Below are 12,271 nucleotides of genomic sequence, written 5' to 3' on the forward strand. Positions count from 1 at the left end.
GCTCTGGATAAGAGCGTCTGTGGGTTCGTTTCCACCGGGGGGCCAGTATGAAAAATAGCTAAATGACTAAAATCAATCATTGAATTATTAAAATCACATGTCTGATTCTGTATTTATTTTGTGTTAAAGTTGAACCATCTTTCAGGTTCTTTATTTCCAAAAGGAAGATGCCAGATGCTTTTCTCACATCACCTTCACTCAAGATATTTATTAATATACTCATTAATAAGGGTGCAAAACTAACAGTAAATCTTAAGTAGAAAACCCCTTTAATAAAACCCTTGCCTCCGCTTTTTCATGAATTACGGTAGCGTTTTTATCACATGACCAAGGAGCGTTAAAGAACCAGGAAGTGAATGCTTTCGCGGAGATGTTTACAAAACAGTCTAGCTTGGGTCGTTACTAGGCAGATTTCATTGGATTTTAACAAATATTTTGGGCATGCTAATTTCTGGAAAATGGCTAAACTACAGCTTTTGAATGCTTACCTCACCGAGCGGTTAATGGTGGCTGTAGATGAGATACTGGAGGTGGTCGGGGGGACAGTGTCAGAATTCGAGGAGGAGACTGCCCGGACGAAGAGAGAGAATGAACTCTTAAAACGAAGGCTACGAGAAGTTGGACTCGACACGGGAACGGAGTGTTCAGCAGGTGATGATGCTAATGGCTCTTTGTCTATTGTCTGAAAAATGTAACCTCTCCTCATCTCTCCTTTATTTGCACTCATCTGAAAAAAAAAAAAAAAAAAGACCAAGTGAAAGCCAGATGATCTCTGCTCCCCATACTGTTTTCACCTGTCAAGTCTTTCACTCAGTGTAGATAAAGGGGAGGAGACGCAGGTTTTTCTAGAAGATTATGATATGGGGCATTTGGACAGGCTCAAGCCCAGTAGATAACCACATTACCCAAACAATCTCATCCTACAGAATGCTTGAAAACTAATGTCTGGGTCGTTGCTTGTGTAGTTGTTTGAACTTAATCAAGCTGATTTCTCTCTATTTTCTGTCTGTTTGACGGTCTGTCTGTCCATCCAGTCTCGACCAGGCCTGTTTCTCTCTCTGTGTCTGGGCAGCACCAGTGGAGCTCCGACCAGAGTCCAGACCCTGAGTCTACACAGACCCAGAACCACATGGTAATGAGCCAAGATGAGATGCCTGCCACACATAGCCAGCTACCCACAGACTGCACCGAGTGGAAGAGTCTGTGTAGCTCTCCACGTACCCTGTCCTTGCAACAGACCGATACATCAGCTACCACCCCAGTAGTAGCTCCATTGACTTCAGCGTCTGTGAAAAGGGACTTGGACGAAGAAGATGACCAGCATCTCCTTCCCTCTGCAAATCCCTTGAGCAGCACATCATGCCCCGTGGACAGAGTGGTTTTACACTATAACTCTGAGGGCATCAAAACAGAGCCTAGTGAAGCTAGCCCTACTGACTTGGGGTCAGTATCTGCTCAGATGGGGTATGGTGAACTAAACCCCAGTTCGGACCCTGGACCAGCCACTGTTGAAACCAGATACACTGTCTCAGACCTGAGTGCTGACTTGGAGTCAGTGGTTGCAGAGAGCAGACGATATGGTGCCTCCACTGCCTCGGGCGTCCCCACTGACCTGGTATCAGCTAGTGCTGCCATGATCCCAGACGGCTTTTTCCGTCAGATTGGCAGCAATGGTTGTGTAACAACAGGGACAGAACTAGACTTCGGGGACGCCACCACCACCGGTACCGTAGGTCCCTTGATATCCCTGTCCTACCCGGGTCAAATCAGACGTCAACCACAAACAAATAGATCAACAAATAGGGGTCATCAACAATTAAACAGGTCCACAAACAACAGGGGTCAACAACAAACAAACAACAGGGGGGATCAGAGGTCCCACCCGTGCCCTCAGTGTGGTAAGATATTCAGTCACGTCTCACGTCTCAAGATCCACCTCCGCATTCACACAGGGGAGAAGCCATACGTTTGTGCACTGTGTGGCAAGCGATTCAACAACGATGGCACACTGAGGAACCACCGACGCGTTCACACGGAGCTGCGGCTGTATGGCTGCCCTGTCTGCGGCATGAGCTTCAAGGACGCCTACACGTGTAGGAAGCACCAGCGCGTTCATAATGGAATGCAGCCTGCCGGAGGCGGGGCCCACACCTGAAGCTTGTGTGGCAAGGCTTTCAGTGAGGAGGCTAAGCTGGCCAAACACATCAGGACTCATGTGTCAGACATTGGATGATGGCTGTACAACCTATAAAGGCTTTTTATAGCATACATAAAGACTTTATAAGCACTATATAAATGCTTCACAAATAATCTATAAGCGTATGTCCTACGCTATAAATGGTGTATAACGGGTGACATAACAATTCCCACTGTAGGGTGTATTGCCAAATGTAAGTTCATACACCATTTATAGATTATGACATATGCTTATGATTTGTAAAGCGTTTAAGTAGTGCTATATAAAGCCTTTATAAGTTGTACTTTGCAATGGAGCTCCCGAGTGGCGCATCCTGCTAAGGCACTTCACCCGAAGTGCAGAAGGGCGTCACTACAGCCTGCCGTGACCAGGAATTCCAAGGGCGGTGCACAATTGGCCTAGCACTGTCCGGGTTAGGGGAGGGTAGGGTTGGCAGGGGATTCCTTGTCTTAACTTGCTGTAGCGTCTTCTTGTGGCGGACTGGGCGCCTGCAAGCTGACTAGGGTCGTCAGTCGAACGGTGTCCCCTCCAACACATTGGTCCAGCTGACTTCCGGGTGTGTATGAGAAGCTGCGTGTTTGTCCAATCCTCACCTCTCCCGAGCCCGTTGGGGAGTTGCCGCATTGAAACACAATTGGAATCCACAAAAAATGTTTAATTTCTAAACGGTAAAACAGATATGAATGAAAATCTCAAATCCAAAATGAGTATAGAGACATTTTTTAGCTTCACTGTCCAAATACATATGGAGGGGTGTGTATGACCATAGCTGCACCGGTTTCAACGGGACAGGCCAAAGTGTGCTCTGTCTGTGGCAGACAGTGTGCATCCCGGATCTGATTATACAGTCATCAGTGAACCCACAAGCAGTAGTTGAGGTCATCATCAGATGTGATGGACTACCTTAAGCAAGCAGCAAATGTGTGTAGACTTATTTATTTTTACTGTGCGTGTGTGTTTTATTTTACTGTATGCGTGCAGTGCATGTATGTTTGTGCACCAGCCCGTCCAAAGGGCAGCGGGGCCCAGTCTGTTACAGGGAGGTTATTGACTTTTGCCGTATTGTAGTATTGATCCACTTCCTGCTTGTAACTCAGGGGATGGAGCCTGCTGACCTTAGAGACTGCAGAGGATGAACCATGGGTTGAAGACACTGGTGTCAAACACAATTCCTTTAGAGCCGCAGTCAGTGTCTGCTTGTTTTCGGTCTTTAAAAAAAAAAGTTTTAAGGATCTAGACCTGCAAGAAAAAAACGGGGTCGTGTTCACTTGGCATGAAACTGAAGAAAACGGAAAGGAAGTGAAACTTTTTGAACTTGTCCATTAAGAAACACTGATTAATTAATTAAAAGGGAGGAATCAATACCAACAGACACTGCAGTGCTGAATCTAAGGACTGGAGTTTTACTCATGTGGTTTAGGAGTTCAAAAACGCATTCCTTACCCCAGGATACTTCATAAGGTGACTCTCCAGTAAAATTAAAGGAAAAGGAGAGCCCCGTGTCTGCACTGATCTGATCATTTTATTTAGGGAGACACAAACCGGCTTAGGATGCCTTCATTAGAGTCTCATCATGGTCTCTCGTTATGTCTCCCGAGTGGCGCAGTGGTCTAAGGCACTGCATTGCAGTGCTAGCTGTGCCACTAGAGATCCTGGTTAGAATCCAGGCTCTGTCGTAGCCGGCCGCGACCGGGAGACCCATGGGGCGGCGCACAATTGGCTCAGCGTCGTCCAGGGTAGGGGAGGGAATGACCGGCAGGGATGTAGCTCAGTTGGTAGAGCATGGCGTTTGCAACGCCAGGGTTGTGGGTTCGATTCCCATGGGGGGCCAGTATAAAAAATGATGTATGCACTCACTAACTGTAAGTCGCTCTGGATAAGAGCGTCTGCTAAATGACTAAAATGTAATGTAAATGTCTCTCATAGCAAGTGCTCAGACTTCAAGACTTACTGTGGCGCTGATAGTTCAGAGCCTTATGTACAGTAAATGGGATTCTTTTAAAATGTGTGTTGTTGTATTCATGTTGCCTTTAATTTAAAAGTTTGTCACATAAAAAAAAAAGCGTCTTATTGATTCTTGCTTGAAACTTCTGGGGAGTTGAAAATTGGTTAGTGCTATCCGGGATCTTTGGGATGTCCCTAACCCTAACTTTAACCCTTACCTAATCGGAAGCATTGTAAAGTTCAACTTCAATAAGGTAAAGTCAGAGTTGGGACGTCCCAAGGATGCAGGATAGCAAGGACCGTTGAACATGGTCAGAGGGTTAGCTAAATTACTAATATGTGAAAACGTGTAATGTATTCATTGAACCACCAGGGGGTAGTGAGCTATTTTACTGTTCAGTAGCACTGAGTGAGTACTGGATTACCCTCAGCCAAGCCATCTCACAAAATAGAAACCAAGTCAGACTTATACAGTAGTGCATTCCAAATGTATTTTCATATTGTACACAAAACACCTGATATAAATGTAAGAACAACAATTGTTAAAAGCACAACAAGATAATCGTATATAGCCATTGAAACGTCAGTAAAAACCCACATTCACACATTCAGTCGTGCATTAAGAGACAAATATAAGAAACATGACAGAAAACAAACATAACAATACAGGGAAATCACCTCAATAATAAATAAAGTAATAATAATTATACTTTTTTTAATCAAATACTTTTTTGGGGCAGGGGATAGTTATATTAGGGAGGGGACAACTTTTTTTTGTCAATACTGTATTGCATCATGCAACTACATGGAAGAACTTCTGTATTCAAAATATTATCAGTGTATGTCATGTTTGGGATGCAGTGAATGTGTTTGTCCCAAATGGAACCCTATTCCCTATGTAGTGCACTACTTTTGACCAAGGCCCATAGGGCTTTGGTCAAAAGTAGTGCATTACATAGGGAATAGGGTTCCATTTGGGTTCAAATGACAACAATACAAACAGGATATCTGATGTTAGATATTTGTGTGCCGGTATTGGTGTAGCATAGGCATATTATTACCAACATAGATCTCAATTTGTTATTAAAATAACCATGAAAGACATGGAAATCAATCAAATCAGCTGAACAAGAGAAGTAAAAGAGCCCGTAGACTAAAACGTGCAGATGAAATCAGATAAAATCAGAGGTATGATGTTGAGTTGTGACAAGAGGCCATAAGGCAACAAGAACCACATTCCCCATCCCACTGACAAACGTCTCCATCTAACTCAGCGTTTCCCAAACTCGGTCCTAGGGGTGCACATTTTGGTTTTTGCCCTAGCACTACTCAGCTGATTCCAATAATCAAAGAAACCCTGATCTAACTTGAAGGGACCATCTACACCATCACTAGTCTATTCCATAGCATAATGGAGATGTGCTTAATAACATCCAGGCCTTGTATTGTACAGTGGGGAAAAAAGTATTTAGTCAGCCACCAATTGTGCAAGTTCTCCCACTTAAAAAGATGAGAGAGGCCTGTAATTTTCATCATAGGTACACGTCAACTATGACAGACAAAATGAGAAAAAAAATCCAGAAAATCACATTGTAGGATTTTTAATGAATTTATTTGCAAATTATGGTGGAAAATAAGTATTTGGTCAATAACAAAAGTTTCTCAATACTTTGTTATATACCCTTTGTTGGCAATGACACAGGTCAAACGTTTTCTGTAAGTCTTCACAAGGTTTTCACACACTGTTGCTGGTATTTTGGCCCATTCCTCCATGCAGATCTCCTCTAGAGCAGTGATGTTTTGTGGCTGTCGCTGGGCAACACGGACTTTCAACTCCCTCCAAAGATTTTCTATGGGGTTGAGATCTGGAGACTGGCTAGGCCACTCCAGGACCTTGAAATGCTTCTTACGAAGCCACTCCTTCGTTGCCCGGGCGGTGTGTTTGGGATCATTGTCATGCTGAAAGACCCAGCCACATTTCATCTTCAATGCCCTTGCTGATGGAAGGAGGTTTTCACTCAAAATCTCACAATACATGGCCCCATTCATTCTTCCCTTTACACGGATCAGTCGTCCTGGTCCCTTTGCAGAAAAACAGCCCCAAAGCATGATGTTTCCCCCCCCATGCTTCACAGTAGGTATGGTGTTATTTGGATGCAACTCAGCATTCTTTGTCCTCCAAACACGACGAGTTGAGTTTTTACCAAAACGTTCTATGTTGGTTTCATCTGACCATATGACATTCTCCCAATCCTCTTCTGGATCATCCAAATGCACTCTAGCAAACTTCAGACGGGCCTGGACATGTACTGGCTTAAGCAGGGGGACACGTCTGGCACTGCAGGATTTGAGTCCCTGGCGGCGTAGTGTGTTACTGATGGTAGGCTTTGTTACTTTGGTCCCAGCTCTCTGCAGGTCATTCACTAGGTCCCCCCGTGTGGTTCTGTGATTTTTGCTCACCATTCTTGTGATCATTTTGACCCCACGGGGTGAGATCTTGCGTGGAGCCCCAGATCGAGGGAGATTATCAGTGGTCTTGTATGTCTTCCATTTCCTAATAATTGCTCCCACAGTTGATTTCTTCAAACCAAGCTGCTTACCTATTATCCCAGCCTGGTGCAGGTCTACAATTTTGTTTCTGGTGTCCTTTGACAGCTCTTTGGTCTTGGCCATAGTGGAGTTTGGAGTGTGACTGTTTGAGGTTGTGGACAGGTGTCTTTTATACTGATAACAAGTTCAAACAGGTGCCATTAATGCAGGTAACGAGTGGAGGACAGAGGAGCCTCTTAAAGAAGAAGTTACAGGTCTGTGAGAGCCAGAAATCTTTGGAGGGAGTTGAAAGTCCGTGTTGCCCAGTGACAGCCCCAAAACATCACTGCTCTAGAGGAGATCTGCATGGAGGAATGGGCCAAAATACCAGCAACAGTGTGTGAAAACCTTGTGAAGACTTACAGAAAACGTTTGACCTGTGTCATTGCCAACAAAGGGTATATAACAAAGTATTGAGAAACTTTTGTTATTGACCAAATACTTATTTTCCACCATAATTTGCAAATAAATTCATTAAAAATCCTACAATGTGATTTTCTGGATTTTTTTTCTCATTTTGTCTGTCATAGTTGACGTGTACCTATGATGAAAATTACAGGCCTCTCTCATCTTTTTAAGTGGGAGAACTTGCACAATTGGTGGCTGACTAAATACATTTTTTCCCCACTGTATATGACTTGTATTCAGCATGTGTCATCTCAATGGTGTGTTATGGTGTGTTGGTTTGAATCACCCTTATACACATAGAAACATACCGGTAGTGCATCCTATCCTGTGGCAAGTCATCCCCATTTATACCTGGTGCTAACATGTGTCCTTTGTCCTGATCCTGTCCACATTTGGATTGTGCCCACATTTTTAGACAGACGATTAAAATACGCATTGTTATCTGATTGTGATCAGATCTTATAAGTGTAAACAGTCAAGATCAGGAAAATATCAGGAAGAGGGAAGCACGTTAGAACCAGGTATAAACAGGGCTCTAGAGAGCCTAGACATGCTGCATGTTCGCTGAGTTCCAAATCGACCCCTACCCTCTACCACCTCGGCACTACGGTAGATCTGAAAGGTTTAGATAGGATCCAGATCAATATGGTCATTGCTTCCCCCTTGCTTTCTGATAAGCTAGGTGGAGTTCCCTCCACATTTCTGGACTATCCAATCCTCTCAGATCTCCAGGAATGCCTAGGTGGTAGGGGGCTAGAGGGATGATTTGATCTGTGTCCTGATTCTCCACACTTCTCCCAAAGTGTGCATTTGCACACTCCCCATCATGGATTTAAAAGCACTGGATCGATGTAAGCATTGCCTTGAGGGAGTTTCCACTATTGATATATCCACGACTGGAAGTCTGCAAGTGCACACTTTGGGAGAAGGGTGAAGAATTGGGACTCAGCCTTGTGTCTCAGTAGATGTGTGGCCTTACTCATGACATACGGATCTTGGGAGCTCATTGGTCAGTATGTGCCAGCGCTCCACCCTCTGTCCCTTGTTCTTAAGGCAGTCCATCCAATGGCAGAGGGGGTCTCCCTGTGAGTGACAGCTCAGGCACACTCCACCTGTAAACATGACAAACAGTGTCACCATGGGAACCTTTCAGGAGTTCAAAGTCCCAATGGAATATCTGCACAAAAGTTTGGCTTCTGTGGGCAGAGGGATGTGTGAAGTCGGGATTTGACTCTCTCGCCATCTCTCTCGCTCTGTGTGTGTATGCGTGCGTGCAAAGTGAAGTCTCACCTATGAAGTCATTGGAGCGTCCCAAGTCGTAGTCCCAGACAGTGACCTCCAGAGTCTTATTGGACAGCTCTGACATGGAGATCTCATAAAAGAACTCCTGTAGGGTGCGAGGGAACCACAGGAGAGCCCATTCAGTAGGAGTAGGAGGAGGTTACCACTGGACACTGATCTATGGTCAGCTTTAGTGTTTCCCCTGTAATAACTAAAGTTAGGATTTGTGAAGGGCAAGCTGATCCCAGATCTGTGCCTAAGAGCAACTTCTACTCGTAGCTGTGACATTACTTACAGAAGTACTGTAAATCTAAATGGGAAAAAACTAAACCACACACAAAAACAGGGCCCGTATTCACAAAGTGTCTCAGAGTAGCAGTGCTAAAGCTATGAACAGACGGAATTTGATCCTAGATCATCACTCCTACTCCAATACCTATACTCCAAGCAACTTTATGAATACGGAACCTGATGTCCCTTGTTATGCAAAACGCTTCCAATGTTGATACAACTACTCCTTGGTCGCATGACAGGGAGATGTATGGGAGGTCATTGAGAAATAGGTGACGTCACGACCATAGCTTTAGCAATAAGTGATCTGGAGACATACAGTACAGTATATCCCATCCATTAACAACCAGATATGAGCGGGAGCACTATCATCAGACGGGCCTATAACTCAGCCTTATATTGTCTCCACTTGGAGTTGAATTTAGGCAGTTATAGGTTTCAGACTAGCTACAACCCTGCAATTATATCAAGGCCCCATCATAGTGTACATTACTTCTGAGTGAATAGAAATAAAAGGCTTGGTGTTATTACTTCTCAATGCCCACGCTGTAGAATGAGGGGGAGAGGGAGGGAGGGAGGGAGGGAGGGAGGGAGGGAGGGAGGGGGGGAAATAAATATATAGATGAGAGAGCCAACCAAAGGACCTTCCTGATATGCTTTCTGTAAGTCTTTGTCAACACATTGATGTGTCAGTTGTAAAAGTGTTCAGACGATTGCAAATTATTATCAATTGTTATAATTCAATTCAGAGGAAAGGGGATGTAGTACTGATAGCGAGAGAATGAGGGAGAGAGAGAGATTTGTCTATGAAAAGGGAAGAGGGTAGATGAGGTGATGAATACTGTATACTAGAGGAGGGAGAGCAAGAGAGAGACAGAGAGAGGATGACAGATGAGGAGAGTGTGGGATATTGGACTGGACATCTCATTAGCATTGACATTAACATTGACCCCCAGAAAGAGGATTGTGCCAGTCTCCCCTGGAGACCCAGCAGGGATATACCTCATTGAATTCAGGGTTAAGGGTCTTTTTAATCACAGCCGTTTTGTGTTTGGATTTCTTCTGTGTGTCGGGCTTCAGATATCTGAAAGAGTGAGAGATAGAGGGGTAGGGGAGAGAGAGGGAGGGAGGGAGGGATGGGAGTGAGAGAGGGGAAAAAGAGGGTAGGAGGGACAGTATCATAGATTGACGCACAAACACTCAATCCCTCAAATGCATGCACACAGGTGTGTCTCTCAGGCCTTTGTGGTGACATCCCACTGACTGCTGATAAAATGTTGATATGTTTCCTAAACAGTGGCTAGCACACATACACACACACACATAAATACACAAACACACTCGCACACACATAAATACTCACTAACATGTACTTGTACACACACACTGTCACTTGCATAAAAAACACACACACACAGTGAGAGACTTAGCTTTGATCTGTGTGAGAGACAGAGTGTGGGTGACAGTGTGTGTGTGTGTGTGTGTGTTTCTGTGTGTGACAGAGTCTATGCATGTGTGTGTGACAGAGTGTGTGTGCGGGGGCGGGGCGATAGTGAACTGAGCTCTCGTCTGTTCCTGTGCCATTTTGCCTAGGGAGGAATAAATGCTTTGGAACATTTTATTTAGATGACACAAGGAAAACATTTAAGAGGAACATGAATGCTACATTTAAGAGAAACATGCTCTATTCCTTTCTCTTTATCACACTGATGCTCTCTTGCCACCCACACCAAGTGATGGTCTTCTTGGGCCCCATTCAATTTCAGTCTCTTGGTGCTTCCAAATCTGATAGAACTGGAAATTGTATTTGGTCTAGATTCAAGTAACATGGTGATGCTCCAGCTAGCCTTCCAACAGGACAATAAAAGCTTCCACTGTATTGATTTCCCGACCAACCAATGCCAAAAAGGAAGGAGTTAGGAGAAGGTGAAAGGAATCCTAATGGAACTAGGCCCAGGTCATCTCTACTACCCATATTCACTCCTCTCTCTTCACTCTTTAACCTATTCAAACTCTCCTCTCCTTTCATCTGAAAACCCAGTACCTTCTTTCTCTGTCTCGTTCTCGCTTCCTCGCTCTTTCTCTCTCTCTTTGATTTTCAATGCTGCCAGCCACATGGTTTGAACACTTTACTTCTGTCTGCATTTGGGCTCAATTAGGGCTGGTTCACCACCCATCTTATCCAATTTTCTTGACAACAAGACTTTGCTGCGTTTGATATATTATACTGTTAACTTGTCTTTTATACCCTCCTCTCAATCTCCAGCTTCCTTAATTCCTGCTTGGCTTGAATAAGAATGCCTAAAGCTGAAGTAAAACTAACCCCCTCCTTCTAGTCAGACATCGTTGAGAGCCAGAATGAAGATATTAGGATGGAAAGGAGAACGGATGTTTAAGAATATATTTTTTTTTCTAAAGTCGAGGTCGGTTGTCAGTCATCTCTAGTGTGCGGTGTTTACACTTGTTAATAATTGTTTAGTGTTGACGTTTTGGCAGCGAGGCCTTTTTCAAGACTATAGGGCTCTATTCAATCCGTAGTGCTGAAGATCCACTTTATAGCGTGATTGACAGTTAAAGGCTATGTTCCCACGTTCGCGGAGACTGCATTCACAGTAAACGCTGCATGTCGACTCAATCGGAAATTACCTTTACATTTTTATGAGGATCTTCGGTGATACGGATTGAATCCAGCCCTTAGTCTCACAACAACTTCCTGCAATGACATCTAACAGTCTATTATCTTCTCCGTGATCCTTGGTTTTTCTGTAGTACGTTACAGGAGATTCACTGCTATTTCTTATTTCTTTAAGAGTCTATTGACGTACCCGTGCGTCAATCTGAGTAACATAATAAAAAAATCCCAACCAAAATCTATCAATTTAAACTAGAGATATCAGGTTTTCAATCCATCACATCTGCCTATGTGAGCCTTCCGCATCTGGTTTGTCAGACCATGAGACATCAAAAACGTCTGTAGTGTCCGAACTGTTTGGCCTATAAACTAAAATGAGTTAAGTCGTACAGATATAGCCGTAGCAGTAATGCCTTTCCTTCATGATGTAACAACTCATGTCTGATTTGTATCGTTTTTGACGTGGACACACACAAACACAAAGACAGACACACGCTTACGTTTTGACGTAGGGGTCTGAGAAGCCGTTGACGTCCATGGCGGCCAGGTGAGCGCAGCGCTGCACACCGACACACAACCCCTCTCCTCTCCGCCCCCCTCCTCCCTCCTCGCCCGCGTCTAGCGGGGGAAGGAACTGCAGGGAGAGGAGCAACCGACCCCTCTCCTCCAGACTGTGGAGCTGCTCGTTCTCCCACTGCTTGAAGAGGGAAGAAAAAAGAAGGGGAGGGTAAGGGCAGAATGTTTGACTCTTTACTTCTCCTCCTCTCTTCTTCTCTGAGTAAAGGATTAGTCAGACAAGGTTAGAAGGTGGTTAGGAGGAGGAGGATGGTTTCATATGAGAGCTAGTCCTGGTAGCTTCGTCGCGAACCAGGCTTAAGGAGGCGTGACAACGACGTGATTTTAGAGGTATGGCAACGCGAGAGTAATGT

At 44.4% G+C, this 12,271-nt stretch overlaps 2 protein-coding genes across 3 annotated transcripts in view; one reads left to right on the forward strand and one right to left on the reverse strand.

Moving 5' to 3' along the window:
- The first annotated feature begins 3 nt into the window (after nucleotides 1-3).
- Nucleotides 4-3,857, forward strand: LOC123491632 (transcription factor btd). Its single transcript, XM_045223154.1, has 2 exons — nucleotides 4-651; nucleotides 1,035-3,857. Exons 1-2 carry the CDS (start codon nucleotides 357-359, stop codon nucleotides 2,153-2,155), a joined length of 1,416 nt encoding a protein of 471 aa, XP_045079089.1. The 5' UTR covers nucleotides 4-356; the 3' UTR covers nucleotides 2,156-3,857.
- A 3,473-nt stretch (nucleotides 3,858-7,330) lies between these two features.
- Nucleotides 7,331-12,271, reverse strand: part of LOC121551923 (double C2-like domain-containing protein alpha) — a 77,499-nt gene continuing 72,558 nt past the window's right edge. The window contains exons 8-11 of one of the 2 annotated variants that reach the window (XM_041864603.2): nucleotides 11,843-12,036; nucleotides 9,713-9,794; nucleotides 8,429-8,525; nucleotides 7,331-8,250 (exon numbers count right to left, since the gene is read on the reverse strand). In XM_041864603.2, coding sequence (XP_041720537.2) covers nucleotides 8,114-8,250; nucleotides 8,429-8,525; nucleotides 9,713-9,794; nucleotides 11,843-12,036 — 510 coding nt within the window. In that variant the 3' untranslated portion in view covers nucleotides 7,331-8,113. Of the gene's footprint in view, nucleotides 8,251-8,428; nucleotides 8,526-9,712; nucleotides 9,795-11,842; nucleotides 12,040-12,271 lie in introns of both variants that reach the window. The other variant, XM_045223302.1, reaches the window with a different exon arrangement.

Source organism: Coregonus clupeaformis, chromosome 10 (genome assembly GCF_020615455.1).
Source record: "Coregonus clupeaformis isolate EN_2021a chromosome 10, ASM2061545v1, whole genome shotgun sequence".
Taxonomy (NCBI): domain Eukaryota; kingdom Metazoa; phylum Chordata; class Actinopteri; order Salmoniformes; family Salmonidae; genus Coregonus; species Coregonus clupeaformis.

Bases quoted from the DNA above. Each gene is read 5' to 3' on its own strand.
- LOC123491632 (XM_045223154.1), top strand. From the start codon at position 357: ATGCTTTCGCGGAGATGTTTACAAAACAGTCTAGCTTGGGTCGTTACT. The intron at 652-1,034 runs GTGATGATGCTA...CTGTCCATCCAG, and splicing joins GGGAACGGAGTGTTCAGCAG to TCTCGACCAGGCCTGTTTCT.